The sequence below is a fragment of the Dipodomys spectabilis genome, unplaced genomic scaffold, assembly GCF_019054845.1.
Source record: "Dipodomys spectabilis isolate Male_0828 unplaced genomic scaffold, ASM1905484v1 ptg000234l, whole genome shotgun sequence".
NCBI lineage: Eukaryota > Metazoa > Chordata > Mammalia > Rodentia > Heteromyidae > Dipodomys > Dipodomys spectabilis.
Window position 1 is genome coordinate 423971 of NW_024870911.1, and position 14706 is coordinate 438676.

General features: G+C 38.1%; 1 protein-coding gene across 1 annotated transcript in view; it reads right to left on the bottom strand.

The window, feature by feature from the left end:
- Acss3 (acyl-CoA synthetase short chain family member 3) overlaps positions 1-14706 on the bottom strand; it is a 143812-nt gene that overhangs the window by 108709 nt on the left and 20397 nt on the right. Inside the window, exon 2 of the mRNA XM_042698913.1 lies at positions 4836-4980. Coding sequence (XP_042554847.1) covers positions 4836-4980 — 145 coding nt within the window. The remainder of the gene's footprint in view (positions 1-4835; positions 4981-14706) is intronic.

A 14706-nucleotide genomic window follows, 5' to 3' on the forward strand; every position in this document is an offset into this window, starting at 1 on the left:
ATCAGCATTATGTGTAATGACCCCAACTAGACATCTTCCAAACTATTGAATTACAAGCTCTTACAATGGACTATATGAATATCATAAACAGAAAGTGGAGGGGAAAATACCACACACATAGAGAGTACATTGTGTTATTCAATTTCTAGGACATTCCAAGCAAGCATAGCTCACTCATGGCGTTTAGATACTTGGATTGCAATCATATAGGGGCTGGGGAAGAAATGACGGAAGAAGGCATATTAAGGGCTTCTGGGCACTTGGGAAAATATTATTTTCTGATTTGGTTACATGGATATATTCATTTTATGAAAAGCTAAAAAAATATACATGTGATCAGTTTTCTTTCCTGAATATATATTTAAAGAAAAGTTCAAAAAAATTGAACCCGCCAGACATTGGTGGCTCACGCCACCTAGCTACTCAGGAGGCTGAGATCTGAGGTTCATGGTTCAAAGCCAGACCCGGCAGGAAACTCCTTGAGATTCTTATCTCCAATAAACTACTCAGAAAACTGGAAGTGGTGCTGTGGCTCAAGTGGTAGAGCTGAGTGACGATGCTCAGGCTCAGAGTTCAAGCCCCACGACTGACAAAATAAAAGAACCCTAGGGAAAAGCACATGAAGGACTGTAATTCTTTCTCATCTTAGCATGTTTTTTTCTACTTATCAAACATGAGCATGTTTAATTTTATCTTATACATAAAAACTTTTTAATGAGGCTATTATATAAATGAACTTTCCAGAGTTTAGTAAGTCACTTAAGGAAAAACAATCTCTATCATTTGTACCACTTCATACATTTTCCTCAGTAAGGCAAGTCAGATTGTTGAGGCTGAATTTCCACATTTTTCTTCTGGTTTCTGTATTTTAGCTTTTTATTTGAAGAAGCACTGACACCCTGATTAGAAAAGATGAAATTATTTTACCCTGACATATTTCTGAGAGTATGGAAATAATACTTTGAAGAGAACATTGCAAAGGGCAGAGGCTAGAGAGGACTTTTCATTGGACAGAAGCTTTGATTCAGAGTAATTTCATTCTCTAAATTACTAAACCTTTATAATTACCACAACTGTCATAATTATATTTCAAAATTGTCTCTAGTGGAGATAATAGTCACTTTCAGTTTGAATTAAATAAGTGAAATTTAACACACATTAAGTTTTAACCATTTTCCTAACATACATATATTCATGAAAATTTCTCAGATTCCCTTTTTGAGTCACTTTCTTGTTTGATGAATAAACAAAAAATCCACAATTGTTGCAAAACAAAAAATATCCACAAAGAGGTAAATTAAAAACTAAATTTAGTTTAGTGTAGCAATACATAAAAGTGCCTAACATTATACATACAATAGCTACATTCACACACTGAATACACTATACATAGTATATATATATATGTATATATATATATATGTGTGTGTGTGTGTGTGTGTGTGTGTGTATATATATATATATATGCACACACATGTACACACAGACAATTTTCATTTTATTGGGGTTTTATTTGTCTTATTAACTTGAAAAGCACTTAAAATAATAAAGACACAATAAATGTATACATTTCCTGAAATGCAGATCTCCGGACTGTTAATTGTGAAAAAAAAAAAAATCAAAGAAGAAAATATTCATCAAGTTGAAAATTTCCGCAGGCAGATGTTATATTTTATTTGGAAAGATAATCAAGTTCTATTATTGCCATAACTTAAAAAGTTTCTGTAATACAGTCATTAAAAAAAATAAATTTGAAAATTTCTTTCATTTGTTTATCATCCAATAAGTTTTTATTTGGTTCTATTTTTGTTCACCAACAAAACAATAGTCTCTGTTCTTGTAGAACTTAACATAGGAGATAACACCACTAAATAAGTAAATAAAATATGAAAAAATAGTAATGATTAATAAGTGCCAAATTTGAAAAAATAAAAAAACCTAGAAGGGAGGTATGACATGGTATGGGCAAGAACATTTGTAGTTAGTCTGATTATGGAAGATCTCATTGACAAAATAACATGTAAGTAACATGACTTATAGGACATATGAAGGAAAACAGAAAATATTTCAAAGGAGAGGAGATAATTCTCTGTATCTTTAGACACCCAGTTCTTGCAGAATAACTTCTTTGATGTTATTTTCCCCTAACTGAGCTTCTATGGTCTGAATTAGTGTCCCTCACAAAGGTAGATGGCAAAGCCTTTGCCCCCAAGGTGATGCTAACAAGAGTTGTTGGAACTTGTAGGACACCTGACAGAATTGGAGATCCTTAGGTCATTTGGATCTGCCCTCACAAGGAATTGTGGGAATTTACCCTCCTTGCTCTGTACTTTGCTTCCTGGCCATAAAGGAGTAGCATACTTCACCAACATGTCCCCTGCTGTTACCATCTGGTCCTATTTCATAAACCCAAAGACGTTGGTCCAGTTGATCTTGACTGGAATTTCCGAAGAGTGACCTAAAATAACCCTTTTCTGTTTATAAGTTAATTACCACAAGTATGTGTTATGATCAAGAAAAATAATATAGATGCTTTCTCATGGATTTCCACAGAATCAACCCTTGTATTACATTGAAATTGACCATATATATTTGTTTTCTTAGCTCTTGACAAGATGCGATGTGTTCATTTACTTGTTATTCTTTGTTCCTGTCAGTATCTGACATATAAAATAAAATTGCCGAATGAAGCGTGGCTCTTAACTGGAGCTCAAATTCCTGTAAAGTTTTCTTTAAACTATTCACATCCTCAGAAAACTTGGCAGTTTCAGAAATGCTGTGTTTTTGAATCACTGTGTAAAATTCTCCAATGGTTCGTGTCATTACAGCAACTCAGCCTAAAATTTGTTGGTTTCTAATTAAATAAAAAATTCTAACTAACTTAATCAAGCTTTACCTAGCCAGAAAATCTCATTAGAAATGAAACAGAGGAGATTAAGTAAGTAATGGGACAAACACTGTTCTCTTTTTGTTTGTCCTCAATGAAATTACCCATTAAATCTTTCTTTGTCTTCCCAACTTAAAAACATAAAGGCCAAAGGGGACCCTGGCACAGGTAATCAAAGTAACACACAATGCTCCCTCTATTTCCTAACAGTTCTTCCTTTAGTACTTTAGAGAAGAAAGCCAGGGGAATCAGAAGCTTTCAGCAGGTGAGAGAAACTGTCCTTGTAAATGCTTTGATGTTAGGCTAAACTGAAACCAGTGAACTAGTACAGATGTTAAAAAAATAAAAGTCTCAAAGTCCAGACTCAGTATTTGAAAATAAGATGAGCTATCAGAGAGCTACAGAATGAGATAGGTTTGTGTAATTATTAAATACACTTACATTATAAATTAATTTTAAAAGAGATGAAGAGAAATTGAGATTGGTGGCCAATCTTATTTTAGGTTTCTTCAAAGCTTTTCCTCTGACTCTGGTGTTTGGGTATGTATGAAAATTAATGTGTTAATATAGATAAATATTATATAATATGTTAAAATAAACTTTCTAAGCTGTATATAAATTAAAATTACCAAGTATCTCAGGCTGTCGTATTCATAAAATGAGACTGTCACTATTACATAAGAAAAACTCAAGAACAAGCTTTAAATCATGACTAAAACTCTTCTAAAACCTGAAGAGGCAAACCTACAAGAATAAATAATAAATTACTTAAAGATATTAACAATGTCCAGAGGCAAATTTAGTCATCACAACTCAGTGAAGAAAGCTACAAGCATCTAAGTACATAATCATCCAGTGCACTACTAATTTCTGCAATGTTCATGCAAATAGTGAGATTAAGGTACCCCGTCCTACATACTTATTCCCTTTAAAACACATACAAAGGAGTGCCCCACAGAATTGGAGTGATTTTTCCACTGCCCATAATACTCAAACACCTTTACTATAAATACTTCTGAAATTTTACTCTTTCTCTAACTTTAAGAAAGAAAACTTTTATCTCCCACTTGTCAATTCTGTGATATCCCTAAGAGTTACAACTTTTGGCTTTCAACTGGCTCTTTAACACTTGAGCCATACCTCTACTTTTGGTTTTTGGCTAGTTAATGGAAAATAGGAGTCTAACAGGCTTTTCTGCCTTGACCAGCATTGAATCATGATCCTCGTTTCTCTATATACAGAATAGCTAGGATCATAACATTTATGAGAAATAAATGCATAGAGCTGTAGTGGGCCAGGAGTATCCGAAGGAATGAATGTGGAAATAAGGAAGAATGGTAAAACCATGGCCAAGAAAGTTAGAAACATAAAAGTGACTAACATTATGCAATACATTCATACACTGAACGCACTGTGCATACTATACGCACACACACAGGTATACATAGACAATTTTCATTTTATTGGGGTTTTATTTGTCTTATTAACTTGAAATTCTAAAGTGGCTTACATATCACAGGTTAGGAGTCATTAAGACTTAATCTCTGAATGATAATAACCTCTGGAATTACTTTAGGTAGTAATCTACCATGAACAGATCCTGTCATCTGGAAAGGTAGTAAGGGAACTGATTCAATCGTACAAGGATGAGGAGTCACCACTTTTCACTATGGTGATGCTGCTGAGAGTAACACAAAGGACAGAAGCACATTTAAACATATTCTTGAGATTTTCCAGCCCGCTCCTGTAAAATGAGTAACTATCAGTACTGTAAAACATAGAGGGTTAAAGTGATCCTAAATTCACATACCTGCATTTATTGACATGGTACCTCCAAAATGAAACCATAATATACCATTGCAATAAAAACGACTATATAATGAGAACATGTACTATTTAAATAATCAATATAACATCCAATACACACATAGAAAATTTATGATATTACCTGTTCCAAGACTTCCTTGTAGGTAATAGCTGCTTTTGTATTTGTAACAGGACTGTCATAGATTATAGCAATCTTATCTCCTTTTCCATTTTCAATATGACGATCAATAGCATTGTAACAGATGTTAAGCATTCCTTCCACAAACCTGAAAAGAAATCAGAAAGTAAAGGCAGGTGACTCCTTCCAGAATATATTACTGTTTAACTCAGCTGATTTGTCTCTAGTTTGGCAAAACTGGCTTATAAACTGTTTCCTAGTGCATTCTCTTCCAACTGATGATGGTTATAATGGACATATTTTAGATGACATGGAATGCACACTTTTATTTTGCTAAACATGTATATATTTATATGTAGACTAGAAAAAATACACTTCGTACTTCAAAGTGACAACTTGTGGGTTTTTATTGCTTGAGTTGAAATTAGAGTGTACAGCATGAAAGTCATCTATTTTGCATAGATGAAATGAATCATATATAAGGGTAGCAAAGAAGCATTAGAGCTCATGAAAAAAGAAATGTTATGCATATGACTGAAGTCCTGGTACCTGCTGTAAATAGACAAACTTACTTCAACATTTAATTCCTTAGAAATCATTTGTGAGTTTTAAACCTTCTGTTTTGGCCAGCCTGTTTTGACACTGTGCTGGAGGGAAGATACTCTATCACTACCACACTCAAATCTAAATGCCAATTCATCTCTAGGCTATTCTTACACCCTGTGGGCTGAGGAGCATCTCCTGACTAATTGGTCATGGTGAAATTTCATGCTTCTACTGGTTTTCCAAACACCACCTTGGATGAAAAGGGGAAGGACTCTCATTTCTGCTCCCCATGTGACCCTCTACTTTAACCAAACTCCCCAGCTCCCCATATAAACTTAGATGATAATATCATGGAAGATGGTCATGTAGATGGCAAGGGTAGAAATCTAGACTCTCCACCAGGTTTTTATTGGTAAGTATGGAATTATGGCAAAGTGATTTCCTTGGTGTTTGGCTAGACTAGGGTGATCATATGTAAAAGTTTTCTGTCCTGCAAGATCTTGTGATTTTTTTTTTGCTTCATTTACCAGAGAGAAGATTTTATTTGGGGCTTTATATAGTCTGTACCCAATGCCATTTTTTCAGAAACAGTTAAGAATGTCTAACATAACACAGAATACCCAGAGAACTCCATTGCTGTATCATTCCTCACACCCCCGTTTCATCCTTCCAGTATTCTTACATGCACTTGATGTGAGATGCCCTAAGCTGTGCTCTGTATGTTGTGAGTTGCATAAGAAGTTTATTTCCTTTATCTTGTCTTGAAACAAAAAGTTCCTAAACTTTATTGAACCTTGCTCTAGACTATTACTCTATGTGTTTAAACCCATTTAAAATAGAAAACACTTTCCTCTGTGGAGTACTATTTTTAAGCCTATTTTACATATAAGGGAACTGATGGCAGAATTTGCTCAAGGCAGCAAACTGGATAAAACCAAGCCCTTAACAATTAGATAATATTATTGTTTTAGGTAATATACTCAAAGAACATCAATTTTTATCTAATATTTGTGAATTTTGGATTCGCTTAATATTAAGATCATTAAGAGCTTAAGGTTTTATTTCCTGTATGTAAAACAAGGCGAAAGCCAGTACACTGAAATGGTCCCTAGACATCTATTTATGGCAACTAGAAGAAATAAAAGCTAACAATATACTTTGTATCCAGGCAATGCTATTACCATGTAATAGAAATCAATTCACTTAATCTTAATAAGAACAATATGAAGCCGGGTGCTGATGGCTCACTGACTATACTCATAAACTACAGGGAAGGTTGAGATCCGAGGATCATGGTTTGAAGCCATCCTGGACAGGAAAGTCTGTGATACTCATTGCCAATTAACTACCAAAAAGCCAAAGGTAGAGCTATGGCTCAAGTGGTAGAATGTTAACCTTGAGCAGAAAAGCTCAGAAACAGCACCTAGGCATTGAGTTCAAGTCCCAGGTTCAGAAAAATAGAAAAGATCAATGTGGGTTAAGTATACTAATATCATCCTCAGTAAACCAATGAAGAAACTGAGGCAGACAAATGAAGTGACCTACACAGGTCTATATATGGCAAGTAATTAACTAGGATTGCTATTAAGTCAAGAGCTGGGTTCCAACCATAATACTGTGTTGGTGAATTAATGTGATAGTATTCTAGCTTTTCATCTTCTATGTCCTTAACGCTGAAGTGTTGAAGACTTGTTCCCCAATGCAATGTTCAAGGTGAGGCTTTCAAGGAAGTGGTTGAATCATGAGAGCTATGACCTACTAATGGATGGTTCTATATATTTATGAGTGCATAACTTAATGAGCTATTGGGAAGTGGTAGAAACATTATTAAGACTTAGTTGTCACAAGTAGAGTGTTTTGGGGGGGGTTTCTCTCAAAAATGAAATGTTGCAGTGTTAACAAAGAAGAAAAGGGAGGTCAATTTCAGACATATTTAAGAGAAAAAATAGAAAACTTAGAGGAAATCAGGAAGCGGATAGAAAGAACAGATACCAAACAAGGGCTAGCAAACTGCAACCCACATGCCAAATCTTCCTCTGCTCAAGTAAAATGTTGTTAGAACACAGCAATGTTCAGTTGTTGGCAAATTCTCAGTGGCTGTTTTTGCTGTTATAACAGCAGAAATGACTGTTTACCATGAAACTTATTGGGCCCAAACTCTTCAATCTGGTCCTTGAATGGAAAGATTTCCCAACTCCTATAGATCAGCCCTGTCCAACAGAAATGTCTGTGGTGATGGAAATGTGTTGTGTCTCAGCTGTTCAATAGGGTAATCACAGGAGATATGGAGGAAAATGTAAAGAGGGGTGACATTGATCAAAATGTATTGTACTCCCAAACTGACACGATGAATTGAAACCTTTGGTACAATTACTTAAGGGTAAGTAAATAGATAAATAAATAATTATTATTAAATAAATAAAATTAGGTATCCATTAGTCACATGTACCTAATTAAATTTAAATTAATTAAAATTAAAATTTTAGTTCTGCAATTACTCTAACCAGTCTTTCAATTTTCAGTAGCCACACGTGACTCATTAGTATGTCTGAGGAACCGTATGTAGGTTTTACTTAACCTTAACCAAATAATTTAAATAAACACATGTGGTTTCTTGCTACCAGTGGTAGAGGAAGAAAGAACAGATACAGTAAAGGTGAATAAAAATTTAAATAAAATGTTAGTGGTAGGAGAGAGATATAACAGATAGATATTAATGAGCTTCAGAAGATAAGGGGTCACCTTGCAGTGGATGATATACAGGGTTAAAGTGAAAAAAACAAAACTGGAGTTAAGATTCATGTCTCAGAAGTTAAAGCATGCAGAACAGTAGTATGACATGGCTTCTCTTTAGGTTGTGCAAATTTTTCACTTGGCTTTTACTAAAAGAGCAGGGTGAAAATGAGGAGAAGTGAGAAAACGGGGCTGAAAATCAATGGGAGAATTTTTTTTAATAGCACAGCAAATGAGACAAGAATAATAATGGAGCAAAGTTTAAGTTCAACTGTGAAGTGCAGGTGCATTAGCACTGCAGTAACAAGAGATGTATTTGAAACAGGAGCATACCAAGAGCGGAAAGCAGAAAAGATAAGGGCAAGGTTCCTCTTAAAAGCCAGTTAAGAAAAAGAAAGCCAAGAAAGAGTTTGCAGCAGGGAAATTGCCTGCTGAGAAATAGATTTCAGGGAGATCCTCTGGGAAAGCAGTGTGATTGGAAAACTTGAGAGAGAAACAAGGAAATGGTATCCCCTAAGACTATTGACTGGCATAGAAAGTCATAGAAAGGCCCAGAAATGTGAGGAGGTGGGAAAGAAAAACTACAGAGATAAATTAAATGCAATTAGAAGCTGGGCACTGGTGGCTCATGCTAACTACTAAAGAGGCTGAGATCTGAGAATCATTGTTCAAAGCAAGCTTGAGCAGAAAAGTACACATGACATATCTAATTAACCACCAAAAATTCTGGAAGTAAAAGTGTGGTTCAGGTGGTAGAGCAGCAGCCATGAAAGCAAAACCTAAACGACAGCGCCTAGGTCCCGAGTTCAAGCCCAAGTATTGGTGCCAAATAAAATAAAATAAAATTAGAAGTAGAAGAAAGATTCTATGATAGGTGGATGCTAGTTTTATGTTTTCTTTGAGGAAGGCCTGGAACAAAAGTCTGTAGATTTTTAAAGTAGAGAAGGAACTAATAATTTGTTAATCAACAATGATGTAATAGGCTCCGTGCTTTTGTTTCACACATATAATCATTATATTTATAAATATTATAAAAATTACATTTGTAAATATTATATATAATTGCTATAAGCATACCAACTCATATAATGTATTACATATGTGTATTAAATAACACACTCTGAACAGTACCTCTTGGGTGCAATGTTATCATTTTACAAATAGAAAATAAAGCTCGGGGGTCAAATAACCTCCCCAGAATTATGAAAGAGTCACAGGCTTTCTGATTCCCAGAAAAGTTTATTTCTGGTTTTAAGTATCTGTTCATTTGAGTCCTATTTGTAGAACCTCAGCTTCAAACCATGTGACAATGCATTAATGAAATAGTCAATTCTCAACCATTGTTTTTAAGTGCAAGATTGAAAGTGCAACTGAATGAGAACTTAGTTGTAGTCTTCTGACACATTAACACAGATCAGAAAGAGTCGCATGAGGTAAAGGTCAACGCGGGGTGGGGGCGGGGCGGGGAGACCAGTTCAAAGGACTACTATTGCACACAAACAGAGCAAACAGAGAAGGTTTTAAAGCGTTTTTTTAAGAGAGCATCATGTTGCTTTATTCACACAGTGACATCTCATCTAAATTGCAGATACATGGCTTTGGGCAATATCAACTGACTGTTCCAGGAAACTCTCCAAATTGGGTAATTGCTTACTTGGAGCTGAGTAATAACCTTATGTTAATTTAATCACAAAGGATATTGTTTTTGTGGACGTATTTGGAAAGCACATCTCTCTGTAGGACAGATGACTGTTTTAGCAGAGAAACCTAATGCGAAGACAGGGATTCCATAATCCCACAGATCCAATATACCTAAGTTTGTACACCCAGAACCCATCCATCACAGCAGCTCTGACTGAAGACTGCCCCCCCCCCCCCCACCGTGTCTACAGGATGGGATATCCCAGCCATCTGCCCCTCTGCCAGATCATCTCGGATTAAAACTGAGTAAATTGCCCATGATGAGAAACGCAGCCGGCAGAGAAAAAAAAAGGATAGAAAGGAAGGTTTTCAGGAAATCAATACCTGCTATCTGAACTGAATCCACTGTCAATGAAGAGAAAAGGCATGAATGGATGATCTTAAAGATTTGCTGGTGGTGGTGAGTCATGTCTGACAATAAATTCAAGGACCAAGGTGAGGATTCCTTTTCATCTTGTTTTTATTTGTATTTGCGAGAAGATGAAGAGCAAAAATAGAAAACTTAATGGGGAAAGATGTGGAATGTAGTTTAATAGGGGAAAAGGAAAGATTAGGGATATTAAATCGGAAGGGTCAAAAGAAAAAGGATCAAAACACATTTAGATTTCAAATTATACTATATTAGGTTATATTATATATGATACACATACATAATAAATTATCTATATAATATATACATCATATACTCAGTGGTTTTTTTGTGCTATACTTGATTTCTTAATGAAGTAATATAATTTGAAATCTACATATATGAGTATTATATATACATATAAAATATAATCTGGAGGGGGGACCAAGATGGCGACGGGGCAGTAGGGAAATGCCACAGCTCTCTCCAACCAAAAAGAGAGTTCGAGTTCCAACGCTTAATCTCCCCAAGAGACTGACAACAACAAAAAGATGAACACTCAGAGAAAAACCAGAGGTGGAAAATAACAAAAAAAGAAAGAGAGGAAAAGAAGAATTTCAGAACAGAGAAGAGCGAAGACCCCTCCCCCAACCTTTACTGGCCGCGCGGCAGTGCGCCAAGCCGCCGGCCAGCCGGCCCGGCGGGGGCTGCCGGAGCCACAGAGACACAGGGGGCTGCTTGCAGATCACCAGGTACCGGTTTGCAGAACAGCGGATCGCCAGGAACAGAGAAACCTACCAGCCGGGAGTCTCCACGAGGATCCCACCCCCACCCCTCACTCTCCACTGGAGCAGAGAGGCTCCATCCTGCCAAAGCCGCCCGGCACCAGCAGTGCGACAAAGGAACCTGTCAGCAGACCACCCGCCCAATCGCGATCGCAACGACCCGGCCGGGGCCGCCCAACCCAGCCCGCAACCACCCCAACTGAACTCGGATTGCAACAACAACTGACGACCTACACCATACAGAAACAACCAGCTCCAGGGTGAGTACCCCACAGGGGACAGTGTATCCCTCAAGGGAGACCAGAGCTGGAGGGAATCCCCAGACCCTGACCTAGACTCCCTACCCCAACACCCGGACCACAGGACCCACTAAAACTGGGAACCGTTCGAGAGCTCCACCAGCCGGTGGAGCACACTCTGCTGGCCAGGCCAGAGCAAGAGTGCCCCTGGAAGGGAGCTTAAATGCCCAAGCCAGGAACAGCACCCCTGGGTCAAGACTACCAACAGTAGAAGAAATTTGAACTGTGTCCTCCAGGCTGCATAACCTAGGTGGTATACACATCAGCACAGGCCTAACGAGCGTGCTCCAGGCTGGGGCCGGAACCAGGCCCGGGGATCCGGCACCCGAACAACACAACCAACTCCTCCCAACTGAAGTAAAAAGCTGAGCATACTCCTCAACAGAGGGGAAAAAACCAGGAAACAACACTCCCCGGGAAGCACGCCTGTGACAACAAAAGACCTGGAGGCTCAGGACAAGAGAAGCCCAAACCCCACCAAAACTCCACCCATATACCCTAGGCTGGGAATTGGGCAACACAGGCTGCCAGCACCTGATAGTAAGCAGGAGCTCAGGCTGATAAGGCAGCTCAGCAATAGAGTGATAGTCTTGGATGTATGAGGCCCTGGATCTGATTCCTCAGCATCACAAAAGCAAAAAGGGTCAGAAGTGGTGCTGTGGCTCAAATGGTTGGGTGCCAGCCTTGAGCTGAAGAGCTGAGGGACAGCACCCAAACCTAGAGTTCAAGCCCACAATCAGCCCAAAACAAACAAACAAAAACACATCAGGAGCCGATAGCAGACTCCAGTATTTGGGAGAGTGCATCCAGAGCATCTGATCTTCCCAAGAGCACCCGTAGGAGCAAACACAAGCAGTCTAGGCTGCTCAACCCTTCCAAAGGCGGGAATTGCCAGCAATCTACAGCAGAGAGCTGAGAATCCTAAGTAAGTCAGAATAGCAGCTGGAAATAGGCTCCCAACAGAACCCAGATCAGGCACAGACTCTCTCTACCAATACAGAATCAGCAACCAAGCAAAGACAGACACACCAAAACAAAATTGAAGAGCAGTCTCCTGAACCCCCATGCGAAAATCACAGAGAAAAATCACAAGGTTTACCACCACCCAGGACAGCAAGCTCACCTCAAAAGCCAGCAGCCACGCAGGGGAGAGCCCCAGTGGGAGCAAAGCAGGAATGGAAGACAAAAGCTACATCCAAGGGTTGCTGGAGGCAATGACTCAAGAAATAAAGTGAGAAATGGATCAGAAATTGAAAGAGCACAAGGATGAATTATCAAAAGAGATACAGGATATTGAACAAAAGTTGGATGCAAAAATAGAAGCTGCACAAACCTCAGTAAGAAGTGAGATAAACGCCAAATTAGAGGTAATGCATACTGATCTCACCTCAGAGGTGAGATCAGTACTCCAAGAACCAACATTGAATCCATAAAGGGATCCATTTCCTCCATGCAAACCACAATAGAAGCCACGGTCAACAGAGTGAATGAAATGGAAGGCAGAGTGTCAGATACAGAAGACAGAATACACCAACTGGACCAAAAAGTGACAGATATGGAAAAATCACTCAAATTAAACCAAAGGGAAATTCAAGAGCAAGCAGATAATGCTAAAAAATTTAACCTTCGCATAATCGGAGTGGACGAAGGTGAGGAATTCCAGAGCAAGGGAATGCAACACCTATGTAACAAGATAGTCAATGAAAATTTTCCCCACCTCAAAAACGACCATCTTAACTACTTATCAAACACCCAACAAGCAAGATCCCAGGAGAAACACTTCTAGACACATTATAGTAAAAAATGATGGATCTGAATAATAAGGAAACAATCCTGCATGCAGCAAAAATGAAGAAGGAGCTATACTACAACGGGAAAAAAATTAGAATCACTGCAAATCTCTCCACACAAACAATGAATGCAAGAAAAGCCTGGGAAAGCACCATACGAGCCCTGAGAGCCAATAACTGCCAACCCAGACTGATATACCCGGCAAAGCTAGCATTCACATTCGATGAAGAACTGAAAACTTTTAATAGCAAAGAAAAACTAAATGAATACATAAACATTAAGCCAGCATTACAAAGAATTCTAAGAGGGGGGACACAACCTGAAGAAAGCAACCAGGAACTGGGACCTGCCCTAAACAGGCATTACTCAAAGTCTAACTGAGCAAGCACAGGAGGAAAGGAAAGAAGAAAAACTTAGGAAAACGGAATGGCAGGGACAACAATGCATCTCTCTATACTTTCTCTTAATATAAATGGGCTGAATTCGCCAATTAAAAGAAAACGAACTGAGGACTGGATCAGAAAACAAGACCCATCCATCTGTTGCCTTCAGGAGACCCACCTCTCAGCCAAACATACAAACAAACTCAGAGTGAAGGGGTGGAAAAGGATCTACCAATCAAATGCCCCCAGTAAGAAAGCAGGTGTAGCTATCCTGATATCTGACAAAATAAACTTTTCATTAAAATCAGTACAGAAAGACAAGGACGGACACTACATATTAATAAAGGGAACAATCCAAGAGGAGGATATAACCATCATCAACTTATATGCCCCAAATATTGGTGCACCCAGATATATCAAACAAATGCTCTCAAACTTACAGAATAAAATAGATCCCAATACGATAATACTAGGAGACTTTAACACGCCACTCTCACCAAAGGACAGGTCTACCAACCAGAGGATTGGCAAAGAAGCTACCGAATTAAGTGAGGCCATACTTCAAGCAGAATTAACTGACATCTACCGAGTATTTCACCCTAAAACAACACAGTACACATTCTTCTCAGCAGCTCATGGAACTTTCTCCAAAATAGACCATATCATGGTTCATGCAAGGAACTTAAGCAAATACAAAGGGATCGACATAATCCCCTGTATCCTATCTGACCACAGTGGAATCAAGCTAGCTCTCAATAACAAAGCATACCGCAGAAATTTCTCTAATACATGGAAATTGAACAGCACACTCCTTAACAAGGCCTGGGTAACAGAAGAGATCAGAGAAGAAATAAAGCATTTCCTACAACTCAATGAAAATGAAAACACCTCACAAAGAAACTTGTGGGACACAGCAAAAGCAGTCCTGAGGGGCAAATTTATTGCCCTCAGTGCCCACATCAAGAGAATGGAGACAGACCAAGTAAATAATCTCATGTTGCAACAGAAAAACAAGAAAAAATGGGACCTAAAGCTACTAGACGAAGCCAGATAACCAAATTGAGAGCAGAGATTAACCAATTAGAAAATCAGAAAACCATAACCAAAATAAACCAAACAAAAAGCTGGTTCTTTGAAAAAATAAACAAAATTGATGGCCCGTTGGCAAGATTAATTAAAAAAAGAAGAGAGGAAACCCATATTAATAGGATTAGGGAAGCCATGGGAAACATCACAACACGTACCCAAGATATCCAAACAATTCTAACAGACTACTTTCAAAAGCTA